The 20,354-nt window shown below is 36.0% G+C and overlaps 1 protein-coding gene across 20 annotated transcripts in view; it reads right to left on the bottom strand.

Annotated features, from left to right (window-relative positions):
* The window catches only part of KCNMA1 (potassium calcium-activated channel subfamily M alpha 1), a 536,645-nt gene that overhangs the window by 141,278 nt on the left and 375,013 nt on the right, over nt 1-20,354 (bottom strand). For all 20 annotated transcript variants that reach the window (XM_064513826.1, XM_026116842.2, XM_026116843.2 and 17 more), the window contains exons 10-14: nt 11,470-11,580; nt 9,640-9,745; nt 8,229-8,311; nt 6,674-6,743; nt 4,734-4,889 (exon numbers count right to left, since the gene is read on the bottom strand). In XM_064513826.1, the coding sequence (XP_064369896.1) occupies nt 4,734-4,889; nt 6,674-6,743; nt 8,229-8,311; nt 9,640-9,745; nt 11,470-11,580 (526 nt within the window). The remainder of the gene's footprint in view (nt 1-4,733; nt 4,890-6,673; nt 6,744-8,228; nt 8,312-9,639; nt 9,746-11,469; nt 11,581-20,354) is intronic.

Below are 20,354 nucleotides of genomic sequence, written 5' to 3'. Positions count from 1 at the left end.
CTGGTTTTATTATACCTTTAGACACAGATATCAAAATCTGACAGATAAGTAATTGGCTGAAAGCAATTCATATATTCCTAGCAAATGTGAAGATTCTTAGATTTACAGTCTTATAATTGAATTTTCTTAAGTATTATAAATTATCAACTACCTTTTTACTCAATTGCATTGTCTCCTTAAATCAAAGCTAGCAAGTATCCTTAGTGGTATAAAAATTCTACAGCCTGAGCCAACTACTTCCACAGTTCTTTTTGTATGCAAGAATCTTTTTCAACATTGATATAAAAAGAATATGTTATAAAACATAAAATATATTAATTAACGTTAGCTCTGATTTCTGAGATGAGATGTGCGTTTTCATGGTATATGCTAATGTACAGTCTTGTAGCAGGTCAAATAAGAGAACTAGTATTTTTGAAATATTGTGACACCCAATTTTTCTTGAGATACTGTCCTTGATGGGTATGGACGCAAAGGCATACAGGTTCTTTTTTTAGTAATTAACTCTCAAGTTTATGAAACACGGCACTATTCCTGACCAAACATAATGCAAAAGGTACATTGGTATTAATCTATTTAAATGACAGGCTGAAAAATACACTCTGCTGTAGACTTTAGGCCAAGACAAATGTATTACTCTGGCTCACAAGGAGTGACGCTTTATCTGTAATTAGTAAACAGTTTTCAGCCACACCGGTTTTTAATTGCTAGACTCAGTGATTAGAAAGATTAAATTTATGCAGACCCTTTTAGAGAATACATTATCTTCGCAAACAGGCTATGTTAATTCTTGGTCTAAGGCCTGTGGGGAGAAACTGGCACAGTAAGAAAATTGTTAAGTGTCAGGTATTCTGTTTATTATGCCATGTCTTAAAAGACCTCACCATAAATTGAGACATTGCCAGTGTTTCTTCCACATTTTCAAATTCTCTTTCATTTGAAGAAATTCACCAAGAAAAACCTAGTCTCATACTTCAAGACAGGCCAATGCTGCCTAGGTGGCCAAAAACAAATAGAAAGTTGTCTGATAAGTTCCATGAGTATATGTAAGCACCTGACTGGTGTGAATTTGTGTGCCTTTGTTATGCATCCCTCAGCCTGAACTAGAAAGCAATGTAGAAGAAGAAGTGGGCACTGAGTACGTGTTGTGAGCAGCAGCTGACAAAAGAGCCCACAGAACATTCCTACTCACAAAATAACTTAGAGAAGAACTGAGACTGCTCTGGATCATTTTTCAGCTCTGGAATGATGCCTACTGTCTTACCAATAGTGCAAACACAAAATTAACTTGTTTTGTGAACTTGCATTACACTCAAGGACCACATTCTGTATTTTATTAATTTATGTAACAATACTAAGTCACGCTGGACTGCATGGTTGTACACAGGGGCAAATTTGGTTGCATCTGCTTTTTATTCTATTTACTTACTCTTTGCAGGATTTTTCATATGGATAGACTTCTAGTATACATTCGCAATTCCAAACAATACAAAAAATTGCACTACAGGATACTATTTCAGTCTTGTGCTGAGACTATGCAAGCAATAAAAAGTCCTGGTTCCTTTATTCATACAACATCAACAACATTCTGTGCTATAAAAACAATAAACTATTAAAATATGTTTAAGGTATGAAGGTGCGGAGGCTTTTTCTTTAACACATCATTGTACTGTGCAATCTTTCCTTCTTCCTTTAAGTGTTTACAGAACACTTTTTGTGTCCTTACAGTTGCATGTTATGCAACCTTTTTGAGCTGATTTTCTTTTTGTTCAGTTTGGTGCAAAAAGAACATAAAAGATTCCATATGAGATTACATCTCTAAAACCAAAAGGAAAATATTAGACACAAATATAATATTCTGAGGTTTCTTAGTTTGTTTTACCTTTAATACTGGGCAGAGAGTTTACACAAATCATTTTGATGTAAAGTAATACATAATGAGTTGAACGTGTGCAATGTCACCATCAATCATGTTCATTTGTGTTTGACTTACAAAACATTCATGGCACATTAAATGACTTTCTAATCACATTAGGAAGGAGGAGAAACAAACACCTATTTCAAGGTTTTTAAAAAAAAAAAAAAAAAAAAAAAAAAAAACAGAAGAAACAAAAGTTCCATAAGTTTTCCTGACAATCTTCTAACTTACATATGAGACTGCACTAATAATGTTTGCCTAAGAAATTTATGAAAGTCTGACAGTATTTAAATTCAGTGCTCTAATGAAAAAAGCTGGAACTTCTCTGGGTGGAAGCACATCTTTCTTTTCAATAGAGTCCTCCTTAACAACTCCAATCGATGCAGCACAGTCACAGCTGCTCTCCTACTAAATATGCTGTTGGTTCATGACCACCACTTATTAATAGCTTCCTCTTTCAAATAGGTTTTCTAGAGTGAGATTCTCTCTAATTTGGGGAAAGGACATCAATTCAGTTAAAGAAACAAACCTCTTGCTGTCACCAATAGAGTTGGATTTTCATGATAGGAAACGCCTCAATTCTTGTATGTTTATTTTCCTTTAGATTTTAACATACTCAGAATTATTAGTTCCTTGGAAATGATGACATCCCTTTTACACATCTGGACAATACCTTCTTAGTAAGATAGCAGACATCTTTTTTAACTGATCCTAGCAGTCTTGCATTCTCCCAGTGCGCTGCCTGACTACGTTTTTCAGTGCCATCTGAAAATGGCATATGAAGTAACAGAAGTTATGGTGCATGCTCACCCTGTTCTGAAAAACATCATGTATATGGTCACATATCTTCCTCTAAATCAGGTTCACTGCTAATCTTATGTTTCTTCTCTGTAGATAGAAATATGCAGATGGAATCAATAAACTGCAGAATATTTCAAGCCCATTTGGATTCCAATAGAAGATCAGAATGCTTTCCACCTTAGCGCAGGGGCAAAGGGCCTTGGAAAGCTGGGCCTGCAGCTTAAAATTGTTCATCAGTCAGTGAATTAGTCCAATCCTTCACTTTACTAAAATATTAGATTAACAGTTTATTACCTTATAAAATGGATGTATAGAAAGCATGGAGTTGAAGATGGACAAGATAAAGGCATAAAAGTGGTCAGAACCTTTAGATACATATTCTGGAAAGATGCTATCTTTAAGTTTGTCCAGTCATCTTAACTACAAGTTCCAGGCCATAAATAGGCCTCTCTCTGGTACGATGCCCTCCAAGTCCTGCATTTGTACATTTTATCACTTTTGAATCTCTCAAGTTTCTCACTGAAATTTTACATTCAACATTACAATAACTTGCATTAAGATCTAATATATGTGTATCTTCCTGAGAAAAAAAATGATCACTTCTGATTTTGGAAAGACAGAAGCTCAATAGAAGTTTCAGGTCTACTTCTGAGGTCAAGAGCGAGTTTATAGAAAAGGTTGCTTCCGTCATTTGGATACATTAGTGTGACTGTTACAAATGCCTGAGACCCCTGAGAATGTCACATTACCGTATTAGGTAAGAGGAGGGAAACCAAAATGACCTTCAGGAAGAATGCAGATCACTAGAGATATAGTTTTCCTTTGGGATATAAGTAGAGAGGATTAACATCAAAGTGAGCATACGCTGATGAATCATAGGCAGTTCCCAAGTTTGGCTTTACAAAAATAAAATGGCTTTTTTTCATAAGATGGATAAAGATGCAAACAGCCTAACTGCAGACATTAAGCTGAAAAGCCCAGGCTTGTTTCCATATTTAAAATGGGCTTTTTTTGACTATATATGGTAGTCAAGGATATTTTTGACACACAAGAGTCTGTGGTCTCCAAGACTTTGGGGACTCCAAAGGATCCCTCAGTTAGAATTTTAGGACTCCCAGGACTTACTTCATGAGAAGTAAATAAGGACTCACTGCCCTTTGTTGATACGTGCACCTCTATGGGCACAGTCCTGTCCTTACAACCCGATGATGTTAGGCTTTTTTCTTTGCCCACTTGCCCAATGAATTTGAACTGGACCATGGACTACTTCATATTCCAGTGCTTTCTGTTCCCTAATAACACTCATGGGATTGGAAACTGAACCTCCTTTACGTTTGGAATCAGTGTCCCAAAAAACAATGAGGAAGGAAGCACTGATTGCTGCAGTCAGGGCCCTGGTCCACTGAATTAGTGCAGTTGCCATATAAGTCTAGGAATAACTGGTTTACAATTTTACCATGTAAGCCCAAAAGACCACTTTGACTGAGGAGAAACACATACATGAATGATGTTGTAGGAAGTTTAGGCTTCAGTTCAAACACATGGTCCTTATTTACTCACAGTCAGAAGTCCACTAGCCACTTGATGTAAAAGAGCAAAATGATCTTTTTTTTTTCCCCTGGACACTTTATTGCCATATGGGATATATATATATATATATACATATAAAAATTATATCTTTGTTTTAACAGCAGGGCTTTCCTGATTGATAAACATGTGGTTTGTCTAAAACAAAACAAAACACCAGAAAAATCTCCCTAGAAATGGATGGTGTTTGAACAATCATTTAATGGCCAAGCACTTGCCAAATAAAAATAACTACATAGTTTTGATAGAAGCTGGCTCACTGCCCAATTTGTAGCAGAGAACTTTTGTGTGCAAGTGTGCACTTTTTTTGGTCCTGCAAAAGCTGTTAATGTGTTCCTATCTGTTTCACATTTGAGCCATGCTCTCTATTCAACCTTCTGACAAACTGAATTGTGTACTAATACATTCTAATGAGACAAGACGTTACCTTTATGAATGACCTCATAGAGAAGAGGTTGGCTAACATTGTTGAAAGGCCTGGTGCCAGGCAGCTCTGAGCTATGAAACCCAGCTTGAGCTCAGCAAGACAAATTGCATCATCCCCTTCCTTCCAATTCCAGCTTGGAATATTTAGCAGATGGGCCTGAAAAAAAAAAAAGAAGAAAACAAACCCACAGGTGAAGACCCACAAATACTTTTTCAAATAGATACAATATACAGTATTCAAGGAGATAGCCGTAAATGATTTTCTTTGTTACTGGCTTGATTTTTTCTGAGTAGGCAAAAGCACCCCAAATACTTAAGAATATAATTCTATGCTGAAAACTGTTCCAATCTTACCTATTTTAGATAAAATCTCACATTTCTCATGCCATATTCCAGCTGCATAGAGCTGGCTGTGACACTCTGCTAGGCCCATCACCACACCTGAATGAACCACAGAATGTTATAAAGTTTTCCTTCCTTTCACGTATTCCTTTTACAGCAGTTCGAGCTACTCTCTGACAGATAAGGCACATGCATAATACACAGAAATCTAACATAACTTAGATTATAACTCATGTGAAGCTGCAGCCTATATAAGACACTGTCATATATTAAGGCATATAACATCTGTCTTTTTTTTATTCCTTCTGCCATGAAGGAAAATCACTTGACTTACTGAAAATCTAAACTCTTTCCTCAAACTGCTATTTATAAGGATAGCACAAAGAAAAATAACTAATCAAAACAGTCTTCCAGTATCTACATTGTTCATTAGGTACTAATATTTTTCAGTTATTGGCATAACTCTTTTGGACTCTTTCACCTTCCTTGTACAAATGCACACACATAAGCATACAGAAGCCTTCATGCTCTTATTTCTCTTCGCAGGTTAGTATGACTGTTCAGCTCTTTGAAAAACATTAGTTTTTGAAAACACATTTCATTAGAAATAAAGTAAAAATGCCATATTTAAAGATCTTTTCCGCCGGCACCATTTAAAGCACACAAACACGTTGCTTTTATTCTGTAAAAACATAAGCTACTCCATTCACATAAAGGAAGAGGACATCACAAGCAACAGTAATTGCTCTTGTTCTAGCCAGAGGTTACACGTGCACAGAGCTGCTGGCAGTTAAAAGCTTCTGAAGCTAGATTATCATACCTCATTTAATGAAGGTCTAACCAGCCAACCCTGTGCTCTAACACTGGGCAGTAGCTGATACTTTTAGAAACAATACAAGAAGTAAATCATATATGAGTAATCCATCCTTTGATATATCCTCCCTAGCCCTGTTAACCAGCAGTTTATGGACTTCCTCTGCATTGACTTGTGTTTAATGGCCTCAGATATAACAGTCACAAATTTGCTTAATTCCTTAAGTGGATTCATAATTTTGACCCCAGTAATATTTTGCAGCAACAAATTCCACAACTGAAATATGTTTTATGTGAAAAAAACAATTTATTTTGTACTTACTACCTGGTAATATCAGGTCTACATTTTCATGCATTTCAGTCAATCGCTAATAAAGGAATAACTCTATGTATTTTCTCAAGCATCCACAAAAAATTGACTTCAGGTGACTTGCCTAAGAGGCCACAAATTCATCCTGGTTAGCTCTAGAGAATTCAGTTGGGCAAAATTTATAGTAGAGCTGAGTGGTTAAAAGCTCATCTGGAATCAGTGGAACTGTGGACAGTCTGCAGCTTTGAGAATTAGATCCTAGGTGGTTAACAAATGCCACAAGATTTTGATAAGGTCCCTTGCATATATAAATACAACTGAATTAACTTATAACTGGATTACTGACAAGACTTATAAGAATGTTTCTGTTTGGAAAGCAAAATGCTTCCCATTAGCAGATCTAGAAGAAAGTGTCCATCAGTGAATGCGATGCAGGAAAAAGGTCTGAGGAGAGATCCTGTCAGTCTCCACATTACCTTATTGTGATACTGCAACATCTGAGTGATAATTCTTATCTTCGGATGATAATTCTTTATGGAAATTACTCTAGAAATAAAAGGAAAAAAAAATCAAAATAACATTTCACCTAGTGGAATATATGGTTATTGTATCATAGTACCTCTGCTTCACTGCATTGGCAAGTACCACAGTTAAAACTGTACTCTTTTATTCATCTGGCTGTGAAACATAGTGACTGAAGACACACCAATGCAAATTTTACATCTAGTCAAATTAAGTTACACTAGAGAATATCAAACTTCAGGAATTAGTCAGTTGAATGACCAGACTGAATCCTCTTTCCACAAATTCCTCTGATGGAATACATAGAAAAAAGCTATTTTCTTTTTTTTTCAGAAGCTCTGTTCAGATACCCCACTACATTCTGTTAAGTAAATAATACACCAGCAATTATCCTTACGTCTTCAGTGCTTGTCCTTGTTTCCTTGAATCACACCAATTTTTGGTCTTCAGTGTAAAAAAAGAGGATGGAGCTAGGAGACCAAAGGATCTTCACCATCATGACAAACATGCAGAGAAGTAGTGTCTGCCTTACCTTCCCTTAAGCAGTGTAATTACTTGCAGGAGCAGAGTTACTGAGGAGCAGTGAGGTAAGAGGTGATTAATGGGCCTTCAGTTCCATTGTTAACACCAGCCCAACACAACCTTGTTGCAGCAACATAATTGCACTTCCTTTCCTCTTATTTCTATTGGGATTGTGTCCAGTTATGCATATTTCAACTCTAGGGCTGACAGAATGATTGAGAGTACCAAAGCCTGTGTTTCACATGGCCACATCATCCTTTTCCTGATGTGTTAAAAAAATGAATTATTGAGTAAACTAGCACAGTGAGCAACCAAGATCCAAAAGACGGTGCCTATCAGTGGGCTTGGAGAACACACACTAGTCACATGGCAAATAAATGCAGCAGGATTCTGCTCTGGGTGCTCTTGGAGACCTAGTGTTGCTAACTTGGTCTGTCAGTTGTTCTAACAAAGAAACAGGAAAGGCTCATGTCTCTTTTGAAAGAATGAATTTTAGAAGACATCTCCTACTCTATGTAAATGGAGTTCTAAAGCCAGTTTCTGAAAAAGTGGAAATCAAACCACTCGCTTACCAGCATGGAATGCATACAGTTTTGTAGTTTATACTATTAATGTGCGATTTCTTGGAAGAGCAATCCATATATCTGATGAAGGAAGGATACTGCAAATGAGGAAAAAAGCCTGTATATCAGGCCCAAACTGAAAGACATTAATTTCAAAGTTCATTTTTGGGCCACTCCTTCCTCTTTTCATCATTTTCTCTTCTGACACTATTTAAAAAGCAGTTAAATTAAAGTAGTTTAGCCAGGAATTCAAAGTATCCTTATCCCTGAATTTTTGAGACAGCCTTGTAACAACTCCTCTCCCAAAAAATCATGGCGATGATCAGCAAATATAAAGCTGTGTGTGACTATGGCCTATCTAGACAGCAGAAGCTAGCTAATCAGAATTAGGAACACAAAACCTACTCAAAACTAATGAGTTTACCTCATAATATTGGAGGCATCTTCAGCATCTGGGTCAGCGCAGTATTTATTGGCAAGGATTAGGCACGCATCTGCTGACTCTATCTGAGACACCAAAGAAAAAGCAAACATAAATAGCAACCTTTGTTCCCGTATCTTCTTTCATCAATAATCTGTAAGGGAATCCAACACTTTCATCATGAATGTGAATGTCAGTCTGCAATACCGCTGAGCAGAAATGTTACAAGACCTTGTAAGCAATATGGGTGATGATAACAGTACTCATATACACATAGCAACTTCTTAGATCTTGCTCACAGTTCCCACACCAGGTTGGTCGTTCAGCCATTAACTGCTTTGTATAAGCCAGGCATGAAAGTGTTAATGAACATAACTTTTGTAATCGGATACTGAAATTTAGACCCCTGAATCCCAGGAAGTTGCTGTTACATCGGTACATGCTTCCACAAGTCTTGTAGTTTTGTTTGGGAATTTAACTGCTAACATACTAGAAATGAAAGGGGATGGCTGCACTGATGATTTAGAATCTGAGCACCAGTTTTTAGAAAGCATGAGGAGGAGAGCTAATCTGTTTACAGGACTTTCAATACACAAGCCTTAGACCTAGTAAACTCAAAGCAGATGACAAAAACATTTTTCAGTGTATATGACCAAATACCAACACAAAGAAGGTTGGAATAGAGAAGAACACAAAACACCAACATGCAATTTTATGGTCATAATGAGAACACTTTCATTCGGCTGAACTGAAACAGTGGGTGTTGTGCTACAAAAGGTTAAGCAACTTCTGCAGCCAGAAGGGGCAGACAACAGGAGTTAACACTCCAGGAAGCGTTAACATTGCACTAAAATCTCCTTGGCTTAAGTGGCTAGTTCATGTTTCATTAGAAAAGTGGGGAGAGGTAATGCTGCATGTACGACAGCTTGCCATCTCTTCTTTTATTTCCTTTAAATTTCATGTTTCATGCTTTTGAAGAGTACAAAATTGTTTACCATAGAGAATTTGAGACAATAAAACCATCTCATTTTAGCTACCAAATATCTCAGAATGTATTTTCTTTTTTTCAGTATTCTAGACAACAGGAAAAGGGTATGACATAAAAAATTATTTTCTAATCATTCTCATGAAGGTAAGACAATAGCATTTTAAGCAATTACAGTAAGACAATGTTCTATTATATCATACATTAATGTTAAATAGACTCCTGAATTAACCTCACTGAAAGATTCATAAAGACTTCAGTAGAATGGCAGACAATGTATCTTTGGTTACAGTATTACTTTATTAGGACAGCTAATAGAGATGGAAAAACAATCTTTTTGGATCTCCTGAAGAAAAGCTTTCTGTTTTTTCCAAATACAATGAGTATTTTAAGAAAGAAAATTAGCAGAAGATACAATAAAGCTGTTACCTTTACTCTTGCCAGGTCATGGGGATTAAGGACTGAACCCTGATAAAATTCCACCTGAGTGAAGTGTCGTTTAAAAAGAGCTTCCAGCTCAAGGTTAGGGGAGATACTGCATTGGGAAAAGGAAGAAAACAAAAAAAAGAGCAAACAAGAAGTCAGTTTCCAGAATCAACCATCCCATTTCTCTCATTTATTTACGACCCATATATTTATTTAAGGTATTCAGATTTCTGCTGATGCTTTTCCTATGGTGTGGAAACAGTGTCCAGTACTTAAAAGACAAATACTATACTGCTTTCATTTCCTTACTTCTATCCACAGCATGTCTAGCCCACTTAATTGTGCTGTTCTTCACATGCATCATTTGTTACCTTCACACAGGCATGAGTCCAGAAAAATTTGTGTAAATATTTGAAAACAACATCCTTGCATGGCATTCTCCACAGAAAACTACAGTCCTGTCTACTCAGACAATCATCCTCTGCACATACCCACCACTCTCCAACAGCTGGTTGCATCAAACAACAAAGTTCAATGCTAAATCACTAAAATAGGTTAAAAGCCAAACAGAACCCCATAAGGAGCCAGCACTGATTGCATCCTGCAGCACTTCTAAATGCATGCTGTTGCAGATCACAAAAGACCATTCCATACTGCATCTCACTCAGGCACATGGCTATTCCTAACAGCTTCTCTTACAGACATGCCAATTCGATGTTGCATCATGTGTAAGGAAGAACCAGCAACAAACAGCAACCACATTACGGCAATGATGACTGTTGGAAAGGGCATTCCTAAGAAGTTAATGACTAAAACTGAGCCCCAGCTGGTCACTGACTGCCAGGAAAAGTTTGACTCGAATATTGTCAGTATTATCAGAAAATTCATTTTTCAAAAATAAGTTGCCATCCCCTCTTCTTGTTGCTGGTAGTTTCTCTAGCTTTGTGTTCCAACATTTTGCTTTTTTGGTAATAGTATATATAAACCTAGAAATCCCTGAACTTTGGCATAACTGCAAGAATGCAGTAGAATGAGATGGTTCATTCAGATGTGTCACTACATTTCATGCAGTAGCTGTCTTTTTGTAACGCTCCTGCTAAATATGTTTGAACTATTTTCAATATGCTTAAAATGGATTAAAGAAAGAGAGACCTTCCCAAATCCCACATGAAGAAAGTTCAAGAGACTGTGTGGGTGGAGGTGTGTATATATGGGTAAAATAACAGTGCTAATTATCACAGTGAAATTTGTTTTGTATCTTCACTAGATCTGTAATCAATCAGGTTCCAGCTCATTTAAATTAAAACTACATCTGTACCTATCCTTTTTCTTTACATAAATATTTTGCAATCTGAAATTAACATTTTTCTAGGTGAAATCAAGGGTGAAAAAGTGCTTTCAGATAGCATAAAGTTCACATGACATATTGTATTTTTCACTAATTTTAATGGTTTCACCAATTTTGCTAGTTTAACTAGAAATATTTGCCACTAAACTCTTCAATTGATTATGAATATTTTAATGGCTTTTATTTCATAATTCCATTCAAAAATTTGCTTAACTATCCATATCACAATTGACATAATTGGATCTGAAGTCTGTTAACTTGAAATACCCACACTTGTGGGCTTAACAGTGGCTTATAAAACAATTGCAGAAAACAACTCTTTTTTCAAAGAAAATATCAGCTTACATTGTTAGCAAAAGTAATTGCATACATTAATCTTATAGCTGTTTAGAGTTTGAAAGATCCTCTGTCTTCCTAAAAAATAACTGCTTAGTTCAAAGGGCTTTAGTAACATATGAAAAAACGAATCTTGAAAGATTACTCACTTATGCAGAAAGACGATTTCTACGTTCACATCATCCCTATCCTTGTGCAGGAAGTCCTTCAGGAAGTTGGACACACTTTCCAGTGTTATGTGACCACAGACAACTATGTGCCTGTTACAGAAAAATCAGAGTTAATCTTGCAAAGGTAAAACAAACAAGCTAGAAAGCAAAAATGGAAATGGTAATTCATTGTCCAAAAAAGAGTATTAGTCTCTTCTTGATGTTTCTCTAGCACCTATTTCATGAAGTCAGAAAAGGAATGCATCAATTCCAAAAGATGCTTTGCAACTGAAAATACATATACTCTGTCACCTGTAAAGACTATTACAAACAAACCATTTGGCCAAGTAACATTATATTTAACAGTAAGTGGCATCATTTATATACATGTTTATATGCGGTATTAACCAGTCCCTTTCAAAGTCATATTTCTCTATTTTACACACTTTCTCCACATCTCTACCTCATCTACTGAGATTTACTGTTTACATTTTTGTTTGTGACATGCTGCTTATCACATAACGAAACAGCAAATCCTGCTGAAATTCTTCCATATTTTTCCATGGTTAAAAGCAGACAGTTATGCCAGTGAAGACAGCACAAAGTTTGCTGCTTTATAGGCCATGAGCAGTAAAAGAGACATCTGTTTTTCCTACTGCACCACCTATGGTGAGCATTCTTTACAATAAGAAATCATTATTTAATGCCCCATTGCAATGGATTGCCTAGAGAATCCAAGTTTGGTGACACAGATGGTGGCATTGCAAAGGTTCCTTCTGCTCCACATTTTTCCATTAATGGTCAATAGAAGAATCCAACCATATAACACAGAAGCGGAATATATATACCTACATACACCTCTTGAATTCTACAACTTCAGTTTTTAGAGGCTGAAGAAAAGGCCTGGGAAATTGCATTCTTCCTGACTTAATGGATCTTTGTTCCTTTATTATTGTAAAGCAAAGTCCAAGAATTTGTTATCAGAATACCCTACCCTGTCTCACAATTTTCTTCATGGAACAAACTCTACCACAGTTTCCATTACTGTCATCAGTTTATGACAGATGGAGATTTTGACGATATGCCTATTGTTAACATTTCCAATTATCACACCACTTGCAGCCGTCAGGAGGAGGGACAAGACGGTATAGATGCAGTTCCTGAATTCACAGAAAGTCAACTTCATTACAGTTATAATGCACAAAGGCTACAAAGAAGCAATTTTGCAAACCTATTCAGCACTTGGGTAGCCAAATATGAAGCACACTAATTTCAAGGGTAAAAATTAGACTGTCCAAGTCTCACCTACTTCATAATTGTTCTGTGGACAATCCAGTACTGCAGAAACCTCATTGGCTGGAAGCAACAAATAATAGGTGGCAGCAATAATTGCTTATGTAAGTTCCATTAGGGGCTATTATAGGAGCCTGTTCTTGCTTCATAATTTGGTGCTTGACTAAGTATGTGAGAAAAATGCAGAGAACGCATTGGTAAAGAGGCAATGGTGCAGAACAAAGAATAAATCAATAATATGCATCATGCAGTTAATATTATCACCATCACATACTGTTATTTTTGCAGTGGTTCAGGTGGTCGCTAGGAAAGCAAAACACAGTAAAATCTGGCACTAATCCAGCACACTTTATGAGACTTCTCCTATTACCACTTTTATAAATAGTATAGCACAGATTTTTAAAGCTGTATTTAGGAATACGATCATCTTGAATGCTCCTTTTGTATTACCTCTTAGCAGCAGCACCAAGCCTCTGACAAATAGTTTTAGAAGTAGCAACAATCAAAAACTTCAATGGTTTTATTCCTTGCTTTTTAAATATTTCTCAGAGATTCTGATCATGCTGTTCTGTATTTAACTTAGAATGCAATACTATGAACTTCTATTGCTAAACTAGCTCTCCAGAGTGTCTGCTTTGGCTTCAAGAAGTTTTTGCCAAATTTTAACCTAAGAGTTTTGGTGCAGTAAGTGTACAAAGCACCGAGTTCTCAGACTGTAAACTCTTCAAAACAAAGAATTGCTAGCTTAAAGCTTTCCTCTTTTATGAGGTGATAAACGCAATACTAGAAAATACGACATAACATATATTAGTTCACTCCTTTTTCTTGAAAAGGGTCCTTAAAAGCTTTCCTGTGGGACCTTCGCATCTTGGCAGAGTTTGTAGCAGCCTCTGCCCTAGATAAAAGCATGCCCTTCAGAAGCACTCTTCCTCACTTTCCCCAGTGGTCAATCCCCTGAGCCGCCTATACTGTGTATGTATGCGTTACTGCACATTCAACTAGGTCAGAGGATAATGACCTTCAACACAGAAGGGTAAAATACGATTTCAAGCACTAGATTATCATGGCTGACTAAGCCATATCTCTCTTGCATTGCTATTTCTCCGAGTCATCTTAGGAGAAGGCTTAGGCAATAATCCTTTCTTAGATGTACAAGGAGAATTACTGAACAGAGAAATAATTGTTAATGTTTACGACAGTCGATATTTACTCTGGGAGGTGTAAAGCACCATCACTAAAACACCAGAGTCAATTCCCTTAAAATACTTATCCTACCAAGTAACAGATGGATAATCTTTATCCAGTACATGAACGTAACTAGAAAACTTCAAGAAAGTTCTTATTCTGAAGAAATGTTTAAAATCCAGCTACTTTACCAGATCTAAATTGTGAGCAGACTGAGTTTGACCCACTACACTAATATATCTGGGGTTTCTGTCCTGTGGTATTCAGTGCTTTTCTTGAGTGTAAACCCAGCTTGCATTGAGAACTGTAAAGGCCCAAGAAAATGAAAAATAATGGCCAAAAAATATTTGATTCTGGTTCCCCACACTGTTCATAGAGGTTCTCTAAGAGAATTGATTTAAAATTATGGGGATTATGTTTTTCAAATGTTTCTACCTGCTCAAAACTAGGAATTGAAGTTTCTGTCTTAGATGATTATTTTTAATAATGGCAATCTTTCTGCTTGTAAGCAAACATTTTGCACAGTTCCTTTGCTGTTAGATTTAGCAAGGTCTTTTCTTGAATGCCACTGTGGTACACTGTATTCCTGTGCAGAAAAGTTACAACCATCCTGGAAATCTTCAATTCATTAGGCTTTTTTCGGTCATTAGTAGGAATCTACATCTTATAAAACATATGTAAACTTAGAGCAAAACTGTAAGCCAGATAGAGGTTGCAATCTACAACCCAAGTTATTCTACTACAGTAGAAATTTTCATTGGATAATAGGATTACAGGATAATTCAGGATGGAAGAGACCTCTGGAGGTCATCTAGTCCAAACGCCTCATGTTCAAAGCAGATGCATTTGGTACAATTATTCAACTCTGCTACCACTCTCATTCAATAGGGTTTCATACCAATGTGCTCTGGTGAAAAGAAAAACATTTGGCTGTCAAGTACTCTCACATTTAAGCATAAGGACTGATTCTTCTGGAAGTGTCAGAAGGCATCTGCACCATGTTTTCACTTTAGCACTCTGATTTTGGGCTGGACATTATCTATCTTCATGTTTTTGCTATTCTTATATAGTTCAGAGCAGTGATTGTGACAAAAACCTCCTGGTTTTCAACCAATACTTTCTGATGAGAAACTCCCATTAATTTTTGGTTGAGAACTCCCACAAAAATCTCCTTTTAATGTAAATTATATTTTTGCTTAGAAGTGGGAGAAACTGAAAACACATTTCCTACTTGCCCAGAGAGAGTTATTAGATACATTATCTTAGAAAACTTGGAGAGCTTATATTGCTCCAGTCTGTCTTGTATATGATCTAAAGATTTATAACTTCCTCTATTTGTGCCAATAATCATTCCCTTCCCATGCACCACCCATTTTTTCCACACACTAAGAGTTTAAAGTAAAGCCAACATATTGGATATCTTCTGCTTTCAGCTACAGTTGGCTTGTAGTAAAATACTGCATTAATAATTTGGGCTCAACAGAAATGTCTGACCTCAGCACTAAGCTTTTGTTTAGAAAAACTTCAGAAGTAATATAATATCAGCCTGAATTAGTATGATATTCCAAATTTGTTATTAAACAAATAAATGAAATCTGGACATTCCTTTACAGTACTGAATATCAGGGAAGTAGACATTTTTATTGCTGACAAGTATTTAGGAAAACAAAGGTTTCAGTAAAGTTATAACTCTCAGTAGTACTGTATCAATGGTGAAATTGGTTTAACATAACAGTACCAAAATCTGTATCACACAAGACTGTGATCCTGCAAAAAGAATCATTTTACAGAGAATCTAAAGCTCATCTAGAGTCATATTCTATCAAACAATATAGACAGACTGATCCATGCTTTCTCACATCCACTTATCAGTCTTAAAATTACAGGGACAAAATATGGAAAATTAGGACATCTAACAGTTATAAGAAGAAATATTTCTACATTGGTGAAATTCTCTGCAATACCTAAACATTTTTTCATTCAAGTATCAAGTGATACATCTTCTTCTAAGGAGGCACTGGCTCTTTATCAATTAAGCAAAAATGCTGATAATAGGTCCCTAGCCACCATAAACACAGAGTTTCAAGAAGAAAAAAAGAAATAAGCAAAAGCTAACACAGCTAGAATTCTGACCTGAGATAATTGAGAACATATACTTAACCCATGTAAATTGCACTGTAAATGAAAACAGATCCATTGTGAACAGGATTCTTCAAAAAGGATCTTTACAGCATTCTTCCTCCAGAGGACACAACACCAAAGGCAAATCTTTTGCCTGTTTATTTTGAAAGAAATTATAGCCATTTTATTGGAACAAGTATAAAGAACTTTAAAAAAAAATCATTCTAACTAGTCTGTCATAATAAATCAAAGGTAATAAATAGAAAATTCTGTTCAGCATTCAGCAGGATACATGCTGTTCACTTGTCAAGTAACTAAATGAAGTGTGGCATATATTGGTCTAGATGTCTCTGTAAGACTGTAATATTTATACCAAATACATATGCTCAAATCTCTTTACTGTCTTCCTGCTCAGTATTCTGATCATGCCTTCATCTACTGACCCTCCAAATTCTTCTTCGTTTATTAATAGCAGGCTGCTGGGGTTGGAATCTACTGTCATGGGTTCTTATAAAGTCTACCTGGTTTCCATCAAAGGATGCATCTCAGTCACTTTGTCTTACTAATAAAAGTCAATAAATCTCAAAGGAGACTGTACACATGGTCTTCTTGTTTATCTATTAGATTAATGGAACGCATTCTTTAAATGTACCAGACTACATTGTATTTCTAGCTGCTTGTGCTTTTGACGATTTACATAACTTACTCAAGATTCTATTAATTCAGTTCAATTAAGTGAAGATTTTACACACGTGCTTATGTCCCCCTCTGTTACCATTCAGTTAAATATGTCCACTATTTTAATATAATATCTCCTCTCAGATTAAGAGAGGAGTAAGGGGTGTTATGAAGTCATAGTTTCATGTTTTTCTCTTTCTTCACAGAAGACCTGGACCCAAGTATGGGCTTCTAAAGGCTACATATCTAGCCAATGCATATAGTGAGACTTTCAAATAACCATAACAACATGTATAATATTTTAACCATCAAAAAACTTGGCCATACATTGCATATATGACAATAGCAAAGATTTCTTTGAGAACCACTTATCTAGAATGGGCACCTATGGACAAAAATGAGCTACTTGGACACACTAGAGTGTTTTGTTCTTTTTTAAAGTAACTGTAGTGGATATGAGACTAAAAAGTTATATCTCCAAACTTGCCTTTTTACATGAGTCACTAGTAGCTGTGAGGAAAGGGCATAAAATGCTGTGAAATCAAAACATGACTTTAAAAAAAAATTCACCTGTAAGCTCTCTATTCACTGTGTGTCTGATTTCCAAATCAGGCCCTAGAAAGCCTCTAACATAAAGGAGACAAATGAAAAATATATAGGGAGATAGCAACATGGCTGGCATTATTTTAAATAAAAAATGGCAGCCCTGCCCTTGCCTGCATCAGGGCTTCCAGAACAGGCTTATATACTACATGTTAATGCAATCAGAACTGAACAGGAAATACAGCTGTAACAAACATAATGCCAACTTCCAAGCTGTTGTTGAAACATTCACTAACTCATTCTCCATAGATATGGCTCGAGTATATGGTAGCCTACCTCCTGAAAGCCAAAGCTCAAATGCTATTTTTTAAAAACACTATATGCTGATACTTTTACATTCCAGCTTAACTGATTTTTATTGCACGCATGTAAAGTTTTTTTTCTACTTTCATTCTCCTTCACTTGTTTGTTAGAGAGTATATTTTCATAATACTCTCCCATCTGCAGTAGTGCCCAATCTCCTCACCAGAAAGTATTACCTTCTGAAGTAAGTTCAAGTACCTCCACTGCTATAGCTATAGGGGTTGCTTTTAAATTTAGTCTTGTTCAGTTGGACTTCATTCAGTATGACCTAAAAACAAAGCTTTACCACAAAGCTACACAGGCTCTTTTCCATGTATGCTTCACATTTCTCACATTGTGTCATACACTGTCACTTTGTTAAAACAGACAACTACTAACTCACATATTCGTAAGTCTTGCATAGGACAGCACCAATAGCCTAGCTAGCATCAATAAGCATTGTACAACTACCCTGAAAAATTGATTAGCTGAAAATAGTGATGTCCCTCTATATGATGACTGAATCATTATCGACACTACCTTTAATATTCAATTACTTACAGGGCTCAAGATTCAAAATGTTTGATGATGTGGTGAATATCATAACATTAAATACTTTTTAATATCTGACAGTTTGGGGAAACAAGGTAGTCTTGAAAAAACAGTGTACACTTCCCATTATGTCTAGTTTCCCACCTTAACGTATTTTGATTGGATTTTGACTGGCTAGTACCCATAATAGTGAATACATGTCTAGTGAGGAAGAGAGGCAATCAAGAGAAAACCTTCTCTGGTTGAATCTCAGTCTGTCCTCTTCCTTGTTATCTAGGCAAGATGTCCTTGGGATTGCTGCATCATTTAAAAGAACAGGTAACAGCTACAATGAGTTATTGGTCCCTTTTAGTGGACAAAATCCAAGAGAATGGAGAACATCTTTGTGGAAGACAGTCTCCAAAATTCATTTCTTCTTGTATTAAGAGTCTCATCACAATCTTTTCCAGTCTGAGCTTTCCTTTTGACAAGGATGTGATAGAAAAGCTAAGCCTTTGGATTTCAAATTATTTCAAAGTATTTTCCACGTCTTGACACAGAGCTCACTTATACACAGAGCTGATTACAGCTCAGAGAATGTAATGGCTCCTGTTCTCCACAAGTGTTTTGACAGAGAGCTACTTTCATGCACTCAGTCCTTAGGAGTCTTTTTTTACTGTAGATGTGAGCATCACTTTCTCAATATACTTTTTCAAATAGGTCACAATCTTTTCTATTCAACATAGATACCAACTCTTCTCCTTAAAATTATGTTTATATATATGCTTGTGAAAGATACTGGTAAAGTGATCCATCATATCTGAGAAGTGGATAGAGCAGATAATGTTCCACCCCTATAAAAAACAATACTAAGCAATTCTTATATCTATGAACATTATCAGATATTTTTATTTCTCCTCTAAAAACATGTCTTCTCTACTGCTGAGGAATTAAAATTTTCAAAGCCAAAGGCATTGATTTTCAAATATGTGTCATTTTTAACTATATAAAAGTTTAAGAGTATGGCTACACTGTGACTGAAGATGTGATAGCAGCATGTGAGGACATGTCTGAGACACCTTTAATTTCTGTAGTTTGGATCTGATAGCTTCAGCTGCCAACGATTTAGGAACTAGACAAAGCCTGTGCAACTTGCACTGAAGCTGCAGTGATTAATTCTGACAGAAACTATCAGTTCTTTCCAACAAGTATCATACTCTTTGTATTCTTTATATTGTGAGTAAAGAAAAAGGAATTAGTTGATACCGGAAAACATTCAAAGTGTAAAAAGCTACATTCAGTATATGCTATACAGTAGAGATCAGTGGAACTGCACTGGATCATGTATCAGATTAAAATAAATGGAAAAACATTAGCATTACTTATTTGAAAAGTTAACTCTGATGAGATATTAATTTCATGATCAATATATCTATGTAAAATTAGGAACCAAAAGGAATCATTTCAAACTCAAAATTTTAATGTGCACGATAAATGTACAACTACATATAAGATGCTGATTGATTAGCTGTGAATTACGAGTGCTAGTAAACTACAGCAGATCACATTTTCACAGAGAGAGAGAGAGAGAGAGATACATACATACATACATACATACATACATATAGAGAGATATATATCCAGGTTTCAGTTTTGCATAGTGAACACCAGCGGTGTTTGTCACTAGCAATCTTTAAACATAGGAAAGTGTTCTTGAACCAGACAGAATATTTTTTTAACACAGAAGAATTCATTTATGCTGATCCTTAAATATGTTATGCCCACCTAAGTGAGACTCTTACTAGGGAACAGGCTGAATGGAGTGTCTTTCAGGGACTGCAATCTTGGATAAAGAGTACAGTCCTTTGTTTAAATTGCATATGTGAGCTTTCATCTAAGTCTGGTTGCAATAGTATGGTACCATAAATGATTCAATGTGAGTTTTATTTATTTCAGCTTCCTTGCTCAGTTATGGCTAAATGAGCTTATCTTACCCTTTTATGATCTAAGGAATTGTACATTGCTTATATTTAAAGCAAGTTAAGAAATAAAACTTAATATCCCTAGCATGATGAATACCTATGAAACTGCAATAAGAAAAAGAATGCACAGTGATTTGTTTCCCCCAGGGTATGCATTACATAAGAGGCTTCTACTGTAGCTTAAAGTAAGGGATGAATACTCATCCTTTC

This window comes from Dromaius novaehollandiae, chromosome 6 (assembly GCF_036370855.1).
Source record: "Dromaius novaehollandiae isolate bDroNov1 chromosome 6, bDroNov1.hap1, whole genome shotgun sequence".
NCBI classification, from domain to species: domain Eukaryota; kingdom Metazoa; phylum Chordata; class Aves; order Casuariiformes; family Dromaiidae; genus Dromaius; species Dromaius novaehollandiae.
This window is presented reverse-complemented; position numbering and strand designations above follow the sequence as displayed.